Source organism: Heteronotia binoei, chromosome 4, assembly GCF_032191835.1.
Source record: "Heteronotia binoei isolate CCM8104 ecotype False Entrance Well chromosome 4, APGP_CSIRO_Hbin_v1, whole genome shotgun sequence".
NCBI classification, from domain to species: Eukaryota; Metazoa; Chordata; class Lepidosauria; order Squamata; family Gekkonidae; genus Heteronotia; species Heteronotia binoei.
The window spans coordinates 2403450-2426789 of record NC_083226.1 but is presented as its reverse complement, the minus strand read 5'-3'; the positions used below and the strand labels follow the sequence as shown (position 1 = coordinate 2426789).

Below are 23340 nucleotides of genomic sequence, written 5' to 3'. Positions count from 1 at the left end.
CCTCTAGGTTCTCCTGGATGACCTTCCAGGATTGCTCCAGTTTTTCCCACCATTGCTGACAGTGTAGGGCGGGGGGGTGTTTTCCCCGCGGGGGAGGGAGGGGAAAGGTTTTCCCTCGTAGCCGTGTAGTGCTTGGAATGGAGACATTTTGGTGGAGCTGAGGAGGCTGTTGTTGTAGCCATATTCGGCAAAGGGGAGGAGCTCCACCCAGTTGGACTGTTGGAAATTCACATAGCAGCGTAGGTATTGCTCCAGCAGTCCGTTCACCTGCTCGCTTTGACCGTCCGTTTGTGGGTGGTAGGCAGAGCTCAACCCCTGCTCCATCCCGGTTAGTTTGCAAAACTCCCGCCAGAAGTTGGCAACGAACTGTGGCCCGCGGTCGCTAATTACCTTATCTGGGAACGAGTGGACCCTAACCACGTGCAGAAAGAACAGATAGGCTAGTTCCTTTGCTGTGGGGAGTTTTCGGCAAGGAATGAAGTGGGCTTGCTTTGAGAAAGTGTCTACTACCACCAGTATTACTGTTCGGCCCCTGGAGGGCGGCAGTTCTACTATAAAGTCCATTGACACAATCGACCAGGGCCGCTCGGCCGTAGGGAGGGGCTGTAGGAGTCCCGGCACCTTCCCCCCCTCTGCTTAGCCATGAGGCAGGTAGGGCAGGTTTGCACAAATTCTGAAATGTCTTTTTTCATTTGCGGCCACCAGAATTGCCGGTGGACCAGGTGGAGGGTCTCCATGTACCCAAAGTGTCCTGCTAGTTTGTTGGTGTGGCAGTGTTGTAACACCTCCACCCTTAGGGACTTGGGGATGTACAGTTTCCCTTCGTGGTACCAGAACCCCCCTTCCCCCTTTTTGACTCCCTCGGGCCGATCTTTTCCTTCTGCCTCCGCTTCCGCTACTAGTTTGTTCCCCCCCTGGGACTATTTTTCTGGGCGGCCGTCTTTGATCGGGTCTGGACAGCGCCGGCCACTGCTTCGGGGGGAATGAGAGAGTCTATGACTTCCTCCCTCTCGCTCTTGTGCTGCGGTAGCCGAGAGAGTGCATCTGCCAAAAAGGTTTTGGATCCGGGGATGGAGCGGAGGGTGAAGTCGAATTTAGCTAAGAATCCCGCCCACCGAATCTGCTTCCCGGTCAGCTTGCGGCGCCTGGTGAGCACCTCTAAATTTTTGTGGTCGGTCCAGATTTCGAACGGGACCCGGGCTCACTCCAACCACGATCGCCAAGTTTTTAAAGCAAAAGTCACTGCATAGGCTTCTTTGTACCACACCGACCAATTTCTTTGTTCGTTTGAAAACTTTCGGGAAATATAGGCACAGGGTCTCAGTTGCCCCCTGTCATCTTTTTGCATCAATATTGCCCCTACGGCCGTGTCGGAGGCGTCGCACTGGACCACAAAGGGTTTGAGTTCGTCTGGGTGCACCAGGACAGGTTCACTTGTGAATAGGCGCTTGAGGGTGTCGAACGCCTCCTGACATGGCTTAGTCCAATTTAGCTTAGCCCCGGGCTTTTTCGCTTCAGGTCCCTTCCCCTTTGTTTGGAGAAGGTCCATCAGGGGGAGGGCCACTTTCGCGAACCCCTGTATGAACGACCTGTAAAAATTTGCGAATCCAAGGAAGGACTGTAGCTGTCTACGTGTTCTCGGGGGTTCCCAATCTAGCACTGCTTGTATTTTGGCGGGGTCCATGGCCAGCCCCTTGCCCGACACCTGGAATCCCAGGTAATCCAATTCCTCTTTATGGAACTCGCATTTGGATAGTTTGGCGTATAGTTTGTTCTCATTCAGGGTCGTGAGGACTTCCCGCACTAGCTTTACGTGGGAGGGGAGGTCTTTCGAATAAATAATGTCATCCAGGTACACCACCACCCCCCTGTACAGGTACTTCCTTAGCACTTCGTTGATAAAGGTCATGAACCCCCCCAGGTCCCCTTGCAGGCCGAAAGGCATCACCAGGTATCCAAACTGTCCCATCGGCATGTTGAACGCCATTTTCCACTCATCCCCCTCTTTTATTCTAACACGGAAGTGGCATTGTGCAGGTCGAGTTTAGTGAATATCAACCCCTCCGAGACGGCGCTCAGTAAGTCTTTGATCAGGGGGATGGGGTAGGCATTCGACATGGAAATCCCATTGATTTCTCATTGATTTCTCATTTTTGGGCGGAAAGTCGGTACAAAGTCTCAGGCTCCCGTCCTTCTTCTTTCGGAAGAGGACCGGGGCGGCGTGCGGGGCGGTGGCCGGGCGGATGAAGCCCCGCCGCAAGTTTTTATCTAGGAACTTCCGTAGTTCCGCTTTTTCCGCCCACCCCATTGAGTAGAGTTTTGCCTTGGGCAGCAACTGGCCGGGGATGAGCTCTATGGCGCAGTCAGTGCTTCGGTGGGGCGGCAGTTCATCGGCTACGATTTCGCTGAACGCGCCCTTCAGGTCCCGGTACTCCCGGGGGATGATCTTAATCTCCCCTATGGTGACACACAGCTTCTCATTTTTGGGCGGTGGTCGGGGGCCCCACAGTTCTCGCCAAAGGTGAGAAGTACACCATGTATCGAGGAAGTCAACGGTGTGCTCTCCCCATTGTATGTCCGGGTGGTGTCGGGACAGCCACCCCCAGTACGATGTCGAACGAGCAGGACGGGGAGACCACAAACACTTCTAAGTCCCAGTGGTCCTCTACGCCAATGGGGACCTCCTGTTTCTGCTCTATGCAGGGCTCCCCCTTCATCCGAGTCTCGTCCATTTGCTCAAACTCGAGGGGCCTGGGTAGTACTTTGGCGAGTTCGAGCATTTCCACTAACCTAGGGGTTATTATCTCCCTTGTGCACCCCAATTCTATGAGGGCTCTGGCATGCACAAACCGCTTTAGCCTTACGTTTAGTAAAGTCAATGGTACAAACATCAATTCCCCCGATATCTTCACCTGTAGTGGTGCCGCCTTCTCCACGACCTGCCGCTGGGCACCCTCTAGTGCAGGTCGGTCCCGTTTCCCGCTGGCTCGGTTTCCCACGGGTCTTCCCCCAACTCCTCCAGCATTATAGAATCCTCGTCAAGCACCATCGACAGGGTGGTGCTGCTCTGGCCCGACTCCGTCGGCTTGCCCGGCTTCTTGCCTGCTGTCGGCGCCCCCTTCGGGAGGGGGGTAGTGGCTCGGGCTCTCTCCGGGCAGTTAGAGGCGAGATGATTTGGGTCCCCGCACTGGTAGCAGCGGAGGGCGGGGGGAAGGGGTTTGGCGCCCCCCCCTGCGGCTTTTCTCCCCTCGGATTTCGGAGCGGTCTTGGGTTCGTGGCCCATCTTCCCCTGGTGCTGTTGGCGCTGGAGGGCCACGGCCTTCATGTTGGTCTCAACCTCCCCCGCCATCTGGATCCACCCGACCAGCGTCTTGGGTCTCGCTTGCCCCAGGGCCCGATTCAGCAATCCGGCGTTCAGGTCCCTTCGGTACCCCATGATCTTCATTGCCTCGCTCCAACCTCGCACCTTCCGGCAGTGGGTCCAGAATTCTAGCATGTATTCCCGGATCGACTTGTTCCCCTGCCGGAGGTCCTGCAGGGCAGACTCGGCCCAAGTCTCTTGTAGTGGGTCCTCGAATTGGGCCAACAGGGCTTCCAGGAACACCGCCACGGTAGCGACCTCGGGGCCGCGGGTTTTGTACAGGCTCACGTAGTACTCTTGGGCCTCCCCCATTATTTTCGACCCTAGGTAAGCCACCCGGCTGTGCTCGTCAGGGAAGGAGTTCCCCCAGTAGTGCATGTAGCTGTTAGCTTGTATGATGAAGTACTCCACCTTGCTCGGGCTCCCGTCGAAGGTGACATTGAGTTCGCGTGTCTTCACTCGGGGCCCCAGGGCGGCGGGGCCGGCCAGTGCTGTGGGGCCGGCTGGTGGTGCGGGGACCGCCGATGGCACGGGCACCACCGGTCCCCCCCCCCCCCAGGAGCGTGAGCCAGGGCTTAGTCGATCTGCCTTTGCACTTCACGCACGACCAGCGATATGTTCGCCTTAATTTCCCTTCGCAGATCTAGGTTCATGGCTTCCATCTCCCACCTCAGATCCTCCATCTGATCGCGTTTCGGGGACGGGGATTTCAAATCGCCCTCATCCCCTTGCTCGAACCCCGACGGTAGGTGCTCTGGATCCGGGCAGTCCCCTCCGCCTTCCTCTCCCAGGGGACGGCTCCCCTGGTCCTCCGGTTCAATCGGGTCGTCCTGTTCTCCCGGGGTCCGGAGGATCTTGGCGCGCCGTTGCACCGCCTCGTCCATCAAGGCAGCTTTTGGGGTGATGAACACTTGGCTTACTTTCTTGGCCTGGCGAGGCTCGATGATGTGCCACGCTGGGATCCCCGGCAGCTCAACCGGTTCTGAGGGCTCTCGGTCGTCAGGTGCTTTTGCGGCCATCTGCTACAAAGTAACTTGCGCCGATAAGCCCCGTAGGGGATCACTTTCAAAATGTCAGCTACAGTCAGTTCTACAAGTGATACTTTCACACGCTGCATTATCTTTTCCTGGAGATGGCTGTGCTCTCCCCCCCGGTGATGTCCTTGCTCCGTTTAGGAGGCGCCAGAGAGGCTAGTTTGGAGAGCCAGTTTGGTGTAGTGGTTAAGTGTGCGGACTCTTATCTGGGAGAACCAGGTTTGATTCCCCACTCCTCCACCTGCACCTGCTGGAATGGCCTTGGGTCAGCCATAGGTCTGGCAGAGGTTGTCCTTGAAAGGGCAGCTGCTGTGAGAGCTCTCTCCAGCCCCACCCACCTCACAGGGTGTCTGTTGTAGGGGAGGAAGGTAAAGGAGATTGTGAGCCGCTCTGAGACTCTTCGGAGTGGAGGGCGGGATATAAATCCAATATCCTCTTCTTCTTCTAGCTTGGCGCTTTGCACTTCAAAGGTTTTATCTGCCTTTGGAGTTCTGGCAACCTTGGCTCCCACCCCTCCCTTTCTCTAACAGTGCACATGGATTAGTAAGGCATAGGTTTATTCAGCAATGGGGTTAGTGAGTATGAAATATATAGGATCACACAATACAATTGCTTCAATGAATCACAGGCTGAATATTATAGCATTGGAGAAAGTCCAGAAAAGGGCAACTAGAATGATTAAAGGGCTGGAACACTTTCCCTATGAAGAAAGGTTGAAACGCCTGGGACTCTTTAGCTTGGAGAAACGTCGACTGCGGGGTGACATGATAGAGGTTTACAAGATAATGCATGGGATGGAGAAAGTAGAGAAAGAAGTACTTTTCTCCTTTTCTCACAATACAAGAACTCGTGGGCATTCGATGAAATTGCTGAGCAGACAGGTTAAAACGGATAAAAGGAAGTACTTCTTCACCCAAAGGGTGATTAACATGTGGAATTCACTGCCACAGGAGGTGGTGGCGGCCACAAGCATAGCCACCTTCAAGAGGGGTTTAGATAAAAATATGGAGCAGAGGTCCATCAGTGGCTATTAGGAACAGTTTGTCTGTATGTGTGTGTGTGTGTGTGTGTATATATATATGTGTGTGTGTGTGTGTAATTTTTTTTTTGCCACTGTGTGACACATAGTGTTGGACTGGATGGGCCATTGACCTGATCTAACATGGCTTCTCTTATGTTCTTATGCTCTGAGCTTTTAAAAAAATTAGGGATCGTTTCAGCAATGTGGCAGCCACTTCTTTCTATTCCAGTTAATTTAACATGTAATGGCCCAGCCAAGCTGCAAGGCAATAAGTGAGTGAACAGAGATGGATTCATTCTGCCAAGATCCAAGGTAATAAATGCATAATTTACAAGCATAAGGAACAAGGAAGTAAAGAAAAAATAGCATTTTCTTCCAATTTTTAAAATTCAGTTCCTAGATAAATTCAATCCATTATTGGCAGCCAAACAAAGAATCAGCACCTTGGTGGAGACGCAGCTGTCCCTTCATGAATAAAACTGCTTTAATTCAAATATCCATAGATTTTGGAAAAGCTAAAAGGGTTCTTCATGTGCTACCAAATTTTAGTCTAAGCTCCAATAACCAGTCTAGTCTCCACTCTTGCTGGGAAAGTGGTTCACACAGTAGAGAAGTGGACTTGCCCTCAACTCCTTTATCACCAGGCAGGTAACTTCTAGCACAAACCAAGCACTCCATGTAAATGTCAAATTATGCCCAGACAAAAGTCTGTCTATATCAGGGGTGGCCAACGGTAGCTCTCCAGATGTTTTTTGCCTACAACTCCCATCAGCCCCAGCCATTGGCCATGCTGGCTGGGGCTGATGGGAGTTGTAGGCAAAAAAACCATCCGGAGAGCTACCGTTGGCCACCCCTGGCCTATATGACCTTCCCCAGATAGCACAAACCAGCCAGCAGGCCTTGATATATAACAGAGGTGGCCAAACTTGCTTACCATAAGAGCCACAAAGAATAAACATCAGATGCTTGAGAGCCACAATAAACAAACCTCAGATGTTGGAAGGAAGGAAGATAAACTGGGGGAGAGAGTTGGAAGGAAAGCAACTTTAAATGCATTTTCCAAGCCACTGGCTGGCTTGACTAGGAGCAGTGATTTAAAGAGAGAAATGTCTTCTCCAAGCCAGTCGAGATGGTGGAGGGGCTTTGAGAGCCACACAATATATGTAAAAGAACTGTGGCTCCCGAGCCACAGTTTGGCCACCCCTGATATATAACAACAAATCTAAAGGGTCAGAGACCTGGCTCTGTGTGTGTGTGTGTGTGAAGTAAGTTGCTTCTGATTTATAATGACCCTATGAACTAATGGCCTCCAAAAGGTTCTATTGTCAAAAAGCCTTGCTGAACTCCTGCAAAGAGGCATGTGGCTCCCTTGAGTGGCAAGGCTCCCCCCCCCCCCCGCACTGATAATGTCACTGAGTCACATGGGAGGCCCCAATGTGGGACTCCCAGAAGGCTGGCGCCCTAGGCAACTGCCTAGTTTGCCTCATTAGGTCTTGCTCTTGTCCAGAGACTCCTGACAGCCTCAATTCAGACATTTTTGCTTCTAAAATTCAGACCTGATGGCTTGATAAGAAATTTCTCTGTTCCTTTGGAGATCACAGGACAAAGATTCTACCCATTTGGGGCCTTTGTGTTTCAGTGTTTGCTCTGCATCTGACCTGGGCAAAACTTGTGTTTGTTTGTAGCCACTGTGGGCAGGGATCCCAGAATATTGTTGGCACTAAAGGAGGACAGAAGTCAGATCAGCCAGGAATGGCTGAGGAAACAGTGGTGCACATGCATCAGGTTTGGGAGGAAGAAAGACAAAATGCAAGGGAGAGGCATTTTGGTCAAGAATTTTAAGGCAAATGAAGCATTCTGCGTTCAGCGGTGAGCTGGGAAGTCGATAGTGTTGGGGGGGGGGTCCTGGCATGCCCTAGCAGAGGTGAGAGAGTACCTTGCCAAACCCCCCAACTCCAACCCCCTGGAGCAGTGGCCATGTGAGGCTGTCAGGTGGCCTGACCTCCCTTGTGTAGCATGAGCCTCCTCTCCGGCCCACCACTGTCCAGAGTGAGTGGATGCTCTCCCACCTGGGAGACATCCTCACCCCTCATTGCTCATGCCTGGACCTGGCTCTGGTGGAGAAGGTGACCTTCCTCCAGGTCAACCTCTTCCTGCTGGGCTACCTGTCTCTGGACCTTGGGGAGTCCAGATCCTGTCTCCCCACCTTCCCCATATCCACCTTTTCACAATTTCTATCCCCTTCATTTCCAGCCTCTGCTGTCTACGTCTGCCTCCTCAGACCCTCTGGACACATGACTTGGTGACTTTCAGAGTCCTAGTGAAGGATGCACTAGGATGCTTTTGAAAAGGGTCCAGAAACTGCACCTTGGTTCAGAATGCATCCACAGAGGGGATGCTAGCTTGGGTGAGCTGCTCAACTCCCATTCTGAGACAACTTCCCTGACTTCTCAGTCATTTCTGGTCCCCTTTAAAAAAATCACTTTGCCTAAAGCGGTCTGGGACTAGGGTACCTGAAGGATCACTTCCTCCTGTAAACTGCTGTCGTCATCATCATTGTCATGTGCCATCAAGTTGCAACTATTTAATGGTGCCCATTCATGGAGTTTTCAAGGCAAGAGAAGCTCAGAGATGGTTTGCCATTGACTTCCTCTGCATAGCAACACTGAACTTGGTCACTTCCCATCCAACTACTAACCAGGACTGACCCTGCTTAGCTTCCAAACTCTAACAGATTTGGGCTAGCCTGGGTTATCCTTAATCCAAAAATGGCTTGTGCTATGTGACCCCACCAGTGAATGTTGGATGGCTACTGACCTTGTGCGCTTTCTGAAGAGTCACCACAAGATTCCCCCATCTCCCTCTTGGTGCAATGCATAGGCAATTTTGAGTAATAAAATAACCCTGTTTAGCACCATTGGCCTTGACTGAAGCTGTGAAATCCCTTCCCTAGGAAAGCCCATTCAAGTTTTGCCCCATCCTGCTTTCGAAACCAGGCTAAAATAGCATGATGTGAAGTGATTATGGTGGCAAGTTTTCAACTGTTACATCTGCATACTGGCCAGTGTTACTTTGTGTACTAGCTGGTATCTTGTGTGTTGTGTGGTAGTTCAGAACTTTTGTTTGACATTATTGCTTTATTTTAGTTTTACTTTAAGCTGCTTTGTAGATCTGTTAGAGCAGGGGTGTCAAACATGCGGGCCGGGGGCTGAATCAGGCCCTTCCTTGGAGGGCTCCTATCAGGCCCCCGAGCAACTGGCTGTTGTCTGCTTCCTTCTCCCTCCCTGTTGCTTCCTTCTGCATCACATCTTGCTTTGCCAGGCTTGCTCAATCGCACAGGAACTACACAGCAAAACCTGTATTTTCTCCATTAGCTGAGGCTCCTCCTTTGGGGAGCAAGGGGAGAGAAAGAGCTTGCTTTGCCAGGCTCTCTCAATCGCACAGAAGAGCTACTGAGCCAAGCCTCTCTTCCTTCTATTGGCAAAGGAAGGAAAGAGCCAGAGCTTCCATTGCCCAGTTCCCTAGATCCTATGGGAGAGATACAAAGAAAGCACCTTTAAGACCAACAAGTGCTAATGTTTTAAGCATGTTTTATTTTAAGGTTTTTTTTTATTTTATTGTTTTATTTTAACTTTTATTTTAAGTTTTTTTTAAAAAAAAATATTTAATTGTGTTTGCCTATTTATATCTCTGCTACCTAATCTTAAATAGGTCCACACACGGCCTGGTCTGACATGGCTTGGGCCAGCAAAGTCTCATTTATGTCAGATCCGGCCCTCATAACAAATGAGTTCGACACCCCTGTGTTAGAGTGAAAAAGCAGAACAGAAAAATGTCTTCGATTTTAAAAAAAAAAACCCTCAACAAAGTATAAAAGGCCTCAGTCACCCACTGGTATGGCGATGTAATGAAGCAGAAGAGCTGATATACTGAACACAACTACAGAAACTAATCACAACGTGGTAGAAGAAAGCTGTTGAATGAATCTCTCCAGAGCTGCGATCCCTTCACTGGAGGCATTTTCTACTGAACTCAATGAGGCCTGCTCCAAGGAAACCCAGTGCTGGACTCCCTCACATTAACTTGTGTTAAAGAGCACTTCTGATCACTCAGCTCAGGTCCATATCCAAAATATCGACTCCAGTTCATTTATTCCATGAACAGAAACCTTGTTGGAGAGACTAGCTAGCAGATGGAGTTCTGGAAAACCAGCTTGAGAATTCCATCTTCCTAGTTAATGTCGTAAAGCACCAAACAGATTGCTGCTTGCCTTGGAAAACACAGCACAATGCAAAATCAATACACAGCTTTCATTAGCAGCTACAAGAGAACAATTCCATAAACTGCTTCCCTGCATATAACACTTCCTTTATGTTGAAAGCGTTCCCCTTCAGGCAACTCCCTTTGTAACAGAGTTTAACCGTTGTTGTTTTTTCCTTCTCCTCTCAATGGATGCCGACTTCAGACTGCGAGGGAATCTCTCCTTTTTGGCAGATAAAGGAGTTCCTTCTCCCCCTCCACCTTGCCTTCACAAAACTATCACTTTCATACAGTGGCCTTTGTAGTCAACCCTTTCGATGTTTTCAAAGCCACCCATGCGTCTGTGAGCGGCAGGAGTGTCATGCCTACGGGCGAGATCCACTGCCTACTGTCTAGAATTCTGATACTCAGAAGTCCCCCAATGATCCCTCTCTGCAGAACACTACTTCTCAGAGCAGGAGGCAACTAAACGCTTGTTAAACAAATAAAAACGCCAGAGCCAAAGATATATATTTAATTAACACTGCCTTTTGATTGAAAAGCTCATTCGGAAATGTTTAATGTTCCCCGTGACGCAGAGTGGTAAAGCTGCAGTACTGCAGTCCTAAGCTCTGCTCACAATCTGAGTTCGATCCCAGCATAAGCTGGTTTCAGGTAGCCGGCTCAGGTTGACACAGCCTTCCATCCTTCCGAGGTCAGGAAATGAGTACCCAGCTTGCTGGGGCGGGGGGGGGGGGGAGTGTAGATGACTGGGGAAGGCAATGGTAAACCACCTCATAAAAAGTCTGCTGTGAAAACGTGAAAGCAACGTCACCCAGAGTCATAAATGACTGGTGCTTGCAAAGCGGACCTTTCCTTTCCTTGATGAAAAGCTCATTTGGAAATGTTTAACGTTCCCTGTGGCGCAGAGTGGTAAAGTTGCAGTACTGCAGTCCGAGCTCTCTGCTCACGACCTGAGTTCGATCCCAGAGAAAGCTGGGTTCAGGTAGCCGGCTCCAGGTTGACAGCCTTCCATCCTTCCAAGGTCGGTAAAATGAGTACCCAGCTTGTTGGGGGGAAAGTGTAGATGACTGGGGAAGGCAATGGCAAACAACCCCGTAAAAAGTCTGCCGTGAAAATGTCGTGATATGACATCACCCCAGAGTCGGAAATGACTGCTACTTGCACAGGGGACAACCTTTCCCTTTCCCTTTGTTACCCTGGCAACAGTGTGGTTTCAGAACCAAAACCTGCTCTCTGGAAGGCCACCACCTGAGCTGCTCACTGCAGGTGAGGACTGATGGGCCCTTCCTTCTTGCCTGCTTTCCACTCTCTTACCAGGACACAATTTCACCTCCCCTGATTCCGCTATCTCCTGCCCACCACCACACCCCTGGACCAGGGTGCCATAGCCTCTTCTTGCCATATCCAGCTACCTAGTGGCAATATTCACAACTGACACGGGCAGGGCTTTTTTTGTAGCAGGAACTCCTTTGCATATAAGGCCACACACCCCTGATGGAGTCAATCCTCCTGGAGCTTACAGTAGGCCCTGCACTAACAGCCCTCTAATCTCTTGGAGGATTGGCTACATCTGGGGGTGTGGCCTAATATGCAAAGAAGCTCCTGTTCCAAAAATGCTTTGGACCTGGAGTTTGCAAGTGTTTGGGACACTTCAACTACTTCATCTTATTGCCATCTGTGCAAGGCAGGTCAGCTGGGCTTTTTTTGTAGCAGGAACTCCTTTGCATATTAGGCTATACTCCCCTTGATGTAGCCAATCCTCCTGCAGCTTACAATAGGCCCTGTAAGAAGAGCCCTGTAAGCTCTTGGAGGATTGGCTACATCAGGGGCGTGTAGCCTAATATGCAAAGGAGCTCCTGCTACAAAAAAAGCCCTGTAGGTGAGTATTATTGTTCCCATATTGCTTTAAGCTGGGGAGAAGGGGTATGCCTAAGGCCACTTAGCAAGCTTGTGGCAAAGGAAAATTCAAAGTAGAAACTCTCTGAGTAGGCGGTCAGCTCTCAAGCACCTGCCATCAGGTGAAGTATTAAAAGTCCAGCCAGTTTTCTAGCAAGAGCAATGAGGAAAAGACACAAGGAACAGGGTGTGAGTGGTGACACTCTTGGACTAATCAGCTGGGTGGAAGCAAAAGGGTGAAGATGGGGGACCAGCAGGCAGTGGGAGAAATTTTCCAAAAGTCTAATAGAGATGGGGTGGGCTTCTAATCACCCCTTCCTCAATGAAGCCCACAAAATGTCAGAAACACTCTGAGCCAGCAGATCAGTTTCTGATCTCCACTCATACCCTAAGGCAGGGGTGTTGAACTCATTTGTTATGAGGGCCGGATTTGACATAAATGAGACCTTGCTGGGCTGAGCCATGTCAGGCCAGGCCATGTGTGTACCTATATAAGATTAGGCAGCAGAGATATAAACTTTATAAAGGACACAGACAAACTCAATTAAAGATATTTAAAAAAAATTGAAATAAAATCTGCTTAAAACATTAGCGCTCGTTGGCCTTAAAGGTGCTTTCTTTGTATCTCTCCCTCAGGTTCCAGTGAACTGGGCAAAGGAAGCTCTGGTTCTTTCCTTTCTTCCCCAGGAGGGGGAGGAGCCTCAGCCAACAGAAGGAAGAGAGGCTTGGCTCAGTAGCTCTGCTGTGCAATTGAGAGAGCCTGGCAAACCAAGCCCTCCCTCCTCCCTTAGGGAGGAGACTCAGCTAATGGGGAAAATAGAGGTTTTGCTCTGTAGCTCCTGTGTGATTGAGCAAGCCTGGCAAAGCAAGCTGTGATGCAGAAGGAAGCAAGAGAGAGGAAGAAGGAAGATGACAGCCAGTTGCTCGGGGGCCTGATAGGAGCCCTCCAGGGGCCTGATTTGGCCCCCGGGCCACATGTTTGAGCCCTAAGGGCTCCTAGCAAAAGAAACACCACCAACAAACATCTGACCTGTTGTCACTTGTGATGCAGGCAGCACACGTTCCAGTTGGTTCTTCACTCTGTTCATAATAATGGGCATCCACGTGGGCTTCTTCAGCTTTCTTCTTTAGGATCTCACCAAATTTGTCTGTTCCGATGCACCCAAAGAACGTTGCCACTTTATAAGGACGCTGGATCATCCACTGAAGACAAAAGAGTGGAGAGGGGATAGACAAGTTGGATTAGAATGTCGGAAACCACAGTTTTAATTACTTATCTCCTGATTTTCTGCAAAAAGTAACCAAAAGGGTGCACATAATCAGGCCTTGAATTTTTGCAGGCGATCACAGAATCATAGTTCCTGAACCTTTCTGAGGGTTCCCCCTCCTCCTCCCCACGTTGTCCATTGAATAGCAGGTACAGCTGCATAACAATCCCTGGATGAGCCCCACCACCTATTTTTCTACAAAATGACCCCTGCGCATAATAATATACAGATAATCAGAACTATTAACACTTATACACAGCAACTGAATAATAAAATCAGTAATATCAGTGAGTCTTTCCCCCTTTCATTCATTTCTACAAGGACGGGACTGACGTAAATCAATTCCTAGTTTACCAAAAGAATAAAAGCACTGATATTGTTTAGGAAAGGATTGTGCAGAATGCCACTGGTTGGACACGATGCCAAATGAGTACTGCCCTCCTATAAAGCAGAACCAGCAGTTCGGTTAGCTCAAAAGCCATTTTAATTAATGATGGCTAATCCATGTAATGCTCTGACCTGATGGCCCCGCCTAGCCTGATCTCATTAGATCCTGGAAGCTGAACAGGGTCAGCCCTATAAGTAGTAGTAGAAGATGATGACGACGACTACAGATTTATACCCCACCCTTCTCTCTGAATCAAAGACTCAGAGCGGCTTACAATCTCCTATATCTTCTCCCCCCACAACAGACACCCTGTGAAGTGGGTGGGGCTGAGAGGGCTCTCACGGCAGCTGCCCTTTCAAGGACAGAGTCTCAGAACGGCCTACAATCTCCTGTATCTTCTCCCCCCACAACAGACACCCTGTGAGGTGGGTGGAGCTGTGCAGGCTCTCCCAGAAACTGCCCTTTCAAGGACAGAGTCTCAGACCTTCCTCCTCCACAACATACACCCTGTGAGGTGGGTGGGGCTCAGAGGGTTTTCACAGCAGCTGCCCTATCAAGGACAACTCCTGCGAGAGCTATGGCTGACCCAAGGCCATTCCAGCAGCTGCAAGTGGAGGAGTGGGGAATCAAACCCGAGTCCGCACACTTAACCACTACACCAAACTCCAGTTTGGATAGTAGTTTATTAGTATTTGGATGGGAGGTGGCACAAGGGTTGCTACACGGTGAAATTAGGATGGTTACTGCTAGATTGAGATTTTTTTTATGGAGGCTCCTATTTTATGGAATAGCCTTCCGGAAGTTGGTAGAAAGACTTCTGTTTTGAGACTGCACAAGTTATACAATGCAGAACTACTAACACAGGCTTTTGACACTGCTATGTAATTTTTACTTATATGCTTTTGTCAGCTTCCGTGGGCTATATATAGTTTTATCGTAACCTCCCTTCAGTACAGTTTTGGAGAATGGCAGGAGGGGAAAAAGGCTATATAAAGGAAAATGGTTTCAAGCAAGCTTTTAGTGATATGATCCAAAAGGAGAATGCAAAAATACACAGAATTAATATTCAGTGGAAATTATATGGACACAATCCTCCAAGCACTCCTAGGGTTTACACAAAATCTGCAGAAAATAGTGGCTGTCATAGAGGGTGGTACAGAGTTGCTTTCTGTTGCCCCCAGGGCAGGCGGTGGGAGGAGGCCAAGTAGGCAGCCACCTGGGGCGCCACTTGGCCTAGGGATGCCAGGAGGCGCCCCCTCTCCCCGCACTCGCCACCGTCCGCCCGTCGCCTCCCTGCACTCGCCGCTGTCCGCCGCCTCCTCCCTGCACCCAAAGACACTCCTTGCCAGCACTCAGACTGGCCTGTGGCCCACCCCTGGGCTGAGCACTGGCGTGTAGCCTCCCCCCGCCTCCCCCCCCGCACCCAAAGATGCTCCTCGCCAGCGCTCAGCCTTCCCCTGCTTCAAAGGGAGCCGGCTCAGCTTTGCTCTCAGGCTCCCTCCCCTGCAGGAAAGGCAGCCGGAGAGTGAAGAGGAGAAGGCCCCGCACCAGCTCTTTCCCCCGCCCGAGACTCAGATGGGGAAAGAGGCAACTCGGCTTCGCTCTCAGGCTCCCTTCCCTGCAGGAAAGGCAGCCCGCCATCCCCTCCCAGCCACCGTCTGCTGCCTGCTGCCACCCCCCCCGCCCTCCTCTCCTCGTGGCTGCCGTCACCTCCCTGCCCCCCCCCCCACCGTCCGCTGCCTGCTGCCGGCGCTGCCGTCCCTTCCCCACCCACCTCCTGCTCTGGCTGCTGGCTTGGCTCAGCAGTCGGGGGGTGGTGTGCACCAATGACATCATTATGATGTAATCGGAGCGTGCGCTATCACACGCATGAGGAAGACTCTACCGGGGGTGCAGGTAAGCCATTCGGCCTACGGGCGCAGGCACCCCTAGCCCCAGGCCTGGTTGCCCCAGAAGGTCAGACCAGAACAAACAGGTTGAACTTAAATCAAAACAGTTTCTGGCTAAACATTAGGAGGAACTTCCTGACCATTAGAGCAATTCCTCAGTGGAGCAGGCTTCCTTGGGAGGCTCTCCTCTTTTGGAGAGCTTCAAACAGAGGCTTGATGCCCACCTGACTAATGCTGATCCTGTGAATTTAGGCAGAGCACAGGAAGGAGGGCAGGAAGGGCTGCATCGATGCTTAGTTCTCGTGGCCACTTCTGACACGCCCAGGAATTGCTAATTGCCACTTTGGGGTCAGGAAGTGATTTTCTCCAGGCCACTTTGGCCATGAATCGTGGCGGTTTCACAACTACCTCCCCCCACCCCGAGTGACCCCTGCTCCACACTCAGAGGATGCTCCATGCCCATCTTCTGAACACAGACTAGGAGTCACTGGGGATGTGGGGGGAGGTAGTTGTGAATTTCCTGCACTGTGCAGGGGGTTGGATTAGATGACCCTGGAAGTCCCTTCCAATTCTATTATTCTATTCTGTGGCATATCAACAGTGTCTCGGAGACTACCTCTTTGCAAACAAATTATATTTATTTGCAAAATGGAGGAACGATCCTGTTCTTATTATTGTTGCTCACTCAAAGTGAGATCTTTGGTTTAGTCTGCTTAGCATTCCATTTACTTCTTTGTTCATAACATCCCATCTCCCCTGAACGTTGAGGTACTGGAATGAAATTTGCTGCACACTTTCAGGATACAGCTCTACATATCAAGGGCCCTTTCAGACAATTTCCAAAGGGGACAGGAAAGATGAACACAAATAGTGCCTCATCTCATGCACTGAAATATCATAGGGGAATATCTGTCCCGTTAAATAAACCACCAGAAGTTGTCATCTCATTGCTGAGCCTGTGTCTTGATGTCGTAGTCAACTGTATCCAGATCAAATAGAGGTGATGCTGGTTGGCAAAGACATGGAGATGAATTATGCTATTTATTTTGGCCCAGATGAGGATTTCTACAGCAAACTGTTAAGAATTTGAGGGTTCTGCTGCAACCAGCCCTTTGACCGGTATGGCAGATGAATCTGGCAATGGAGACTGCATTTTCCCAGCTGCATTTAGTGAGGAGGCTTCCTCAGACTGTCATTATCTTCATTTTGGTAACCTTAAGACACACCATATTTGGGGCTGCCCTTGAAAATAACTTCAAACTATACTAGTTAAAAATGTGGCATTTGAATTTTGTCAGCTGCTTCATTCAGGCACTTCCAATTTCTTTCCACGTTTTGCTGTTTGTTTCCGGGTTCACTTCCATGTGCTGGCGATGACCTGGAAAGCACTTCATGACGTGGGACCCTCAAGCCTACGTGTTCATCTCTTCTCATATGAGCCAAGGCAGCAGCTCTGCTCATCTCAGCAACATCTATTAGTTATCCCAACCTATATGATGTATAGTGATAAGAACTGGATGTGGCTGAACTGGGTTTTTCAGTGTGGCTGCCCCATGTTATAGAAGACACTGGATTTAGAAGATATTGGATTTATATCCCGCCCTACACTCTGAATCTCAGCATCTCAAAGTGGTCACAATCTCCTTTATCTCCTTCCCCCACAACAGACACCCTGTGAGGTGGGTGGGGCTGAGAGCGCTCTCCCAGAAGCTGCCCTTACAAGGACAACTCCTGCGATAGCTATGGCTGATAGCCATTCCAGCAGCTGCAAGTGGAGGAGTGGGGAATCAAACCCAGTTCTCCCAGATAAGAGTCCGCACGCTTAACCACTACACCAAACAGGAACAGCACACCAGAAGCAGTCACAGAAGTAAGTACCAGATATATTTCAAAGACTGCAAAACAGACTATCCAGAAGGGGTTGCTGGTTGATGATGTGCCCATACACACACACGTGTGCGTGCACACACACTCTTATTGTTTTTAAAGAATTATGACTGTCATTTCAGATCCATAGGGAGAAAAAAGAAGGGAAAATCCTAACATGGTATCTTTAGCAGGGCCTCTTAAACGTGGTGTTTTTAGAACTTTAAACTTTTAAAACCATAGCTGAATGCTGTTGCTAAACGGATGAGTGATCATGTAACACCTCTAAAAATATCTGGATAGCCCCAGTCAAGGTCAAGTGGTTCCCTTTGAAAATTAAGAGTTAAAACAGTTTTGAAAGTTAAAACAGACCCAGCAGGACAGGATGACGAAGGAGAGAAGAGACAGGGGGGGGGGGGGTGTTAGGAAGAGTTAATGAAATGATAAGGAGACTAGAGCTGTCCGTGATGAGTCAGCCCACTGCCATCATCATAATTCCTTCTAATTGCAGTCCCTCCGTTCATCCACTCAGTCTGTACTATGAATTAAGGGCTGGATCAATTTACCAGTATGCTACAAAACCTAGTTATAATTGTTTTCTAATAGAGATTTAAATAAATGATTATGTCTCCATTTCAAATCAGCATTAGTGGCATCCGTGGGTTGCACAAAGGTTAAGTGAATGAGCTTAAATGCATGTTTCCACAGCACTCCATTATTTTTAGAAGCTAAAGATGCTTCGTTCTGTGCATAATGTAGCTAAGCTGAAGAGATGGATAATGTGATTCCTTTTTATTCGAGAACTCTTCGATTTGATAAGATTCTAAGCCAAATGCCCTCTTTCAAGATGAGTGGGTACTATTTCCCTCTGATAACACATTAGAATAGCATAATTATTCTCTGCAGTGCTATGCATTAAGAACTCACACTGGCCGCTGTCTTCTCTCTGCATGCTTCAGCGATGCGTCCCATACTTTGGGGAAGCTTCATGTATGTATGTTGTGCTGCAGAGAAATAAGTCCAACCAACTCCCCTCCTCTACACACCTCCTTTCTGCTCTTGACATTCCTCACCATGAAAGACGAATTGAGTTTTTTAACTGGCCAAAAGGATTGCATGTGTCATCATACCGAAGAAAGTCAAGACATATGAACTACTGTGAGAAGTTAAGTGTTAACTTTTACCAAACTACCAGTGCTTCTTGCTAGCACTCCTTCTTAGCACCAGCATTTTTTCAAGCACAAATATTTGAGCCAAAGTTCACTAGCTCAACATCACCACCAAAATCTTCCTTCTGGATGACCCATTGGGATAAAGACTGAACTCAACACACTCTAACTCATGGTGTCAAACTCATTTGTTATGAGGGCCAGATCTGACATAAATTAGACCTTGTTGGGCCAAACCATGTCGGGCTGGGCCGTATATGTACCTATTTAAGATTAGGTAGCAGAGATATAAATTTTATAAAGGACACAGACAAATATAATTAAAGGGTTTTTTTTAAAAAAAAAACCCTTAAATATGCTTAAAACAGTAGTACTCATTGGTCTTAAAGATGCTTTCTTTGTATCTCTCCCATGGGATCCAGGGAACCGGGCAAAGGAAGCTGTGGCTTCCACGAGACCAGGAGGGGGAGGAGCCTCAGCCAACAGACAGAAGAGAGGCTTGGCTCAGTAGCTCTGCTGTGCAGTTGAGAGAGCCTGGCAAAGCAAGCTCTCCCCCCTTCCTCCCCAATGGAGAAAATAGAGGCTTTGCTCTGTAGCTCCTGTGCGATTGAGCAAACCTGGCAAAGCAAGCTGTTAGGCAGAAGAAAGCAAGAGAGAGGGAGAAGGAAGCAGATGACAGTCAGTTGCTTGGGGGCCTGATAGGAGCCCTCTGAGGGTCTGATTCGGGCCCCGGGCCACATGTTTGGCACCTCTGCTCTAACTTCTGTTGTAATGAAGTCCACACCTGTTGCAGGGAAGGATGGCCTCAGATTTGCGGTGGGTGGGTGTGAGCTAACCCCCATCTTGCTCTCTCTTTTAAGGTCTTGCTAAAGAGTAGCTCTGGGTCCTCATCACACTTCAAATCCTCTTTCTTGTAATGTCCAGGGTGGGTGGAAAGCCTTGTCCCAACTCACAGGTCTGCTCTCTGACCCCTTTAAGAACTTTACGCAGCTGAAGTCCATCAGCTATGAGAGAAAGCCACTGACGTACATCTGGGCCAGGTTCTTCAATCTGCTACACTGACCCATGGGCCATGTGTCACGTCTATGACTATCTTCAATAACAACAACTCTCCAGAGAGCCAGTTTGGTGTAGTGGTTAAGTGTGTGGATTCTTATCTGGGAGAACCTGGTTTGATTCCCCACTTGCACCTGCTGGAATAGCCTTGGGTTAGCCATAGCTCTGGCAGAAGTTGTCCTTGAAAAGGCAGCTGTCATGAGAGCCCTCTCACCCCCTGTCTGTTGTGGGGGGGGAGGGGAGGATAAAGGAGATTGTAAGCCGCTGAGTTTCTGATTCAGAGAGAAGGGCGGGGTATAAATCTGCAGTCTTCTTCTTCCATTTCATCAGGATTAGTGTTTAATTTAAGACAGGATAGTACCACTGGCAAGACCAATGACGAAATTAAGGTGGTTCGCAGGTGGGTGAATATATATGGAAGCAGTTAGCCGTTACATGTGCACCTAACTTTCTGGCACGAGATAAGTTCAAAACACTAAATTGTTACAAGGCAGACATTCTCACCCTACAATAGTCGTTAGTGAAACACTCTAACGGATAGTCATGACCTTGACGGGCAGACAGTGTTACAGGGCCCGAATACTTCCATTTTCCCAGTAAGCATAGCAGGGGTTTTAGAAGAGAACAGCAAGATGATAAAACAGCAAAACTGGCAAGGGACCCAGGGATTCACACTGAGGTTTGGCTGGAAGAATGCCAGAAACCTCCCAGTTGGGTTCTGCCCCCACCCCAAACCACTGGGCATTTGGAAGTAGGGCAAGACCAAGCACACTGTTTCTTGGATGGAAAGTGGGGTAAAATAAATAAATCATCACAAGAGAAAGGAAGAGATAAATCTCACATTTATGAGTGAACATCCATAAAACTGGCTTTTGCAGCAAGTTGACTGAGTAGTTAGTTTGCTGGTTTTATTTCTGGTTAAATATGCACAAGACTGCACTCTATAAAATAACCTCTGCAAAAAGGTTGATTGTCAGAATTAAAGGTTTATAATTTTAAAACATATATCTTATTAAAACCTGACATATCACTGACTCTTCTTTTAAGACTGACCTCAGCCAGCAGAGAAAGATGGTTGGGGGTTGAAAGACTAAAGGAAAATGTGGCACTATAGAAATGTATTAATTCCTCCCTGAAACTGAAGGCTTTTTGATCCTAGAATGCTCATGGTTTTTCAAAAGGAAATTAGCGCAATTACATGTGCCCTCCTGCAGAAAGCCAGATTTAATTTCAACTGAGGCTTAAATTGTGCCCTGAGGTTTTAGGAGCACGCCATATACACCGCTTCAATAATCTGCTCATCAACTCTGTGAGCTAGATGCCATTTTATTATTAGCACCTTACCCCGTTGTTCGTTATCTCAGTACTTTATCAAATGGTTCAGTAATTTGGTGTGCATTGTCAGCCAGTGTTTTAACAGTGCCCAAAGCAGGACAAACCAAAGCAGACATACAGCAGCTTCACACACTGGTGGAACACAGACGAAACCATCACAGATGACTATGTGAACGCATCAGAGATATCAAAATGCACACACAACAGGCCACTCAAGGAGGACCCTCTGGGGATTACGCAGCAACAGAATTCAGAACGTAGGAGACCCCCCCGAGCTCACTTGCAGGAGAGGGCTGGATAGAAACAGAATGAAATAAACAAACAATTTCTGTGTTTTGCAAACAGAGAACTTGATCAATATATATGCTCTCTCATGCACACAGCACTACCAACACCTGTTCTTAACACACACACACATTCACAAACACATCTGTCTTGATCTGATAATGTGCAGAACTTTCGGGGTGACAGAATGCTGAGAAAAGTTCCTCTGTTTGCCCAGCTGGGTAATTGCTGTCATGAACCTCTTGATACTTCTGTAAAAGTCTGACACCTTCTGCCCAAAGATGCCGGCATGGTGGTGCTGCCATTCAAACGGAATACAGCATCTCTTACGACTCAAGACGTAATAATAAAGTGGCTGCCCATGCTGGTAATTGCCATTTCTGACACATGAAATATACACAGAGCCCTCAAAGCCCCCTTTGTCTGCAAACAGGAACACACATGCTGTTCTTAAACATCACACACCTGAGAGAAATTATTAAGAAAAGCTTATTTTATTAATATTTCGAGCCTGACAGCGGCAGTGATGATGAAGGCGACTCTTTCAGGCTGGGTGCCCAAGTGCTCATTCCAGTTTTCCATCAGCTGACCCAGGAATGGCAACTGAAGACTGAGCTGGGGCTGCTCTTATGGTATTTAAAAAAAAAAAGCCTTCTCCAGCAGTAAACATCTGCTTATCAGCCTCTATCTCCAACTGTATCTAAAACAGGTGCCAAAGGGTCAGCTGAAAGTTTATTGACCGGGATTAACTTTGACAGCCTCTATTCAATTATCTGTTCCTTCAAAGTGTGTGGTGATCAAAGCCAACAGAGAGATTTTTGCACAGTCACATAACAAGCTGTTTGCTGAGACCGAAACATCTGGCCAATGTCCCCTAACGCTGCAATTTCCAGCAGAGTTAGCATTAGGCCCTGCTTCCGCTCCCTTTCCAGTTCCCTAAGAGTGGCACATATGGCGGATTGTTTCATCCAGAAAACACTGAGGGTGGGGTGGGGTGGGGGTGGCGGCCAGTTGTATACAGCTGTCTCTGTGTTGTATGGTGCTTTAAGTCTACCTCTCAGTGCGCTCTGCCAGTGTGCCAGTCTGTTACCTGCTTCTGCTATAAAAGTCTGAAAAGATGACAGAGCACTTAGAGCACTCCAGGACTGGAGGCAAGAAAGCATTCAAGGCGAAGGACTCTTCAGATTGGCAGATCTTCAGTAGCCGCTGCTGAGGGTTCACCACACACTGCTGATAGCTTAAACATGTTGCAAAATGCACCAAAGAAGCAATCCTTTATTGTCGCCCCAAGGCTTCCACTGAAATAGTTCCAGCGAGCTACAAGGCTTAGTTCTTTTGATTAACTTAAGATGACTATACAATTCAGAAAACCCACAATTTAGCATCCTTTAGAAAGGTGCCTTTGTGAGGTACTTTATGCCAGAGAGACAACAGTGATACTGGTTTTAAAATATACTCCCCCCCCCCCCCCCAAGCTTTTAAAGTTTATTTATATTTTAAATTTCTGAATCACCCAGTCCCTGACTGCACAGGGCCCTGGGTGATTTATAACAGGTAGCATTAAAACCTTAAAATCAACCAATCCATTGTCACGGGCTGAGGCCGGGTCAGGCAAAGTCCAGGGGCAGTCCAAGGTCTGTAGCTGGTGAGCAAAGAGGGTCCAAGGCGCCAAAACCGAATCACAGTCCAGGTATCGCAGGTCAGAGGTTCAGAAGCCAAAGTCAGGGGGTCCAGAAGTCAAAGCCAAAGTCAGGGAGTCCAGAAGCCAAAGTCAAAAGCCAAAGTGGATGCTAGAACGTCCTAGAAGGGCCAGAATCCTTTCAAAACTCAGGGCTCAGGGAGTGTCTTGCTTGTGAGCGTGCCACCCTCCTCCGATCCCTGAGGTCCTGACGAAGGCGGTCACGCACACGAGCCACCCGAGAGGGCGAGGCAGGGGGGCTTGGATCTTCTCCAGTAGGAGGCAGGGGCACTGGTGCAGGTGGCAGGGGCACAGTTTCTTCTGCAGGGTCCCCAGCACCCATGACATCCATTGTGTATGTGGACTCATGTTTATGTTCCATTATTGGTGTTCCTGCCTGGCTCACTGGAGCCTGGGGACTCAGGAACAATGGGCAGTAGGATCCAAATCCCTGCTGCCCTGGTCCAATCAGAAGCCCCCTGCTGGTTCAAACGATCCAATGGAATTCTAGCGGGGGAACCCAGGGCTGTATAAAGTTGGCCCCGTTCAGCAGTCTTCTAGCTTACTAGTTACTACACTGTAGCTCAATACGGAGCTATGATCACTGCAACCTCGTCTCCTCCATGCACTGAACCTACTATATTATACAATCAGTCGATCCCAATTTAGTAGTCTCCAGATGGCATCCCTAATTTAATCTAAAGCCAACTCCAGACTGTTCTTCCATCCTGAGGCAGGTTAAGGAGGAGGGCCTTGAAGTGGATAAGATGGAAGAAAAGAGGAGGGTTCCAGCTACGATGGGAAACCATAGATGTCCTCAACCAAAAGCCT

General features: G+C 48.8%; 1 protein-coding gene across 2 annotated transcripts in view; it reads right to left on the bottom strand.

Annotated features, from left to right (window-relative positions):
* ADK (adenosine kinase) overlaps positions 1–23340 on the bottom strand; it is a 478171-nt gene that overhangs the window by 286355 nt on the left and 168476 nt on the right. For both annotated transcript variants that reach the window (XM_060236706.1, XM_060236707.1), the window contains exon 5: positions 12606–12778. In XM_060236706.1, the coding sequence (XP_060092689.1) occupies positions 12606–12778 (173 nt within the window). The remainder of the gene's footprint in view (positions 1–12605; positions 12779–23340) is intronic.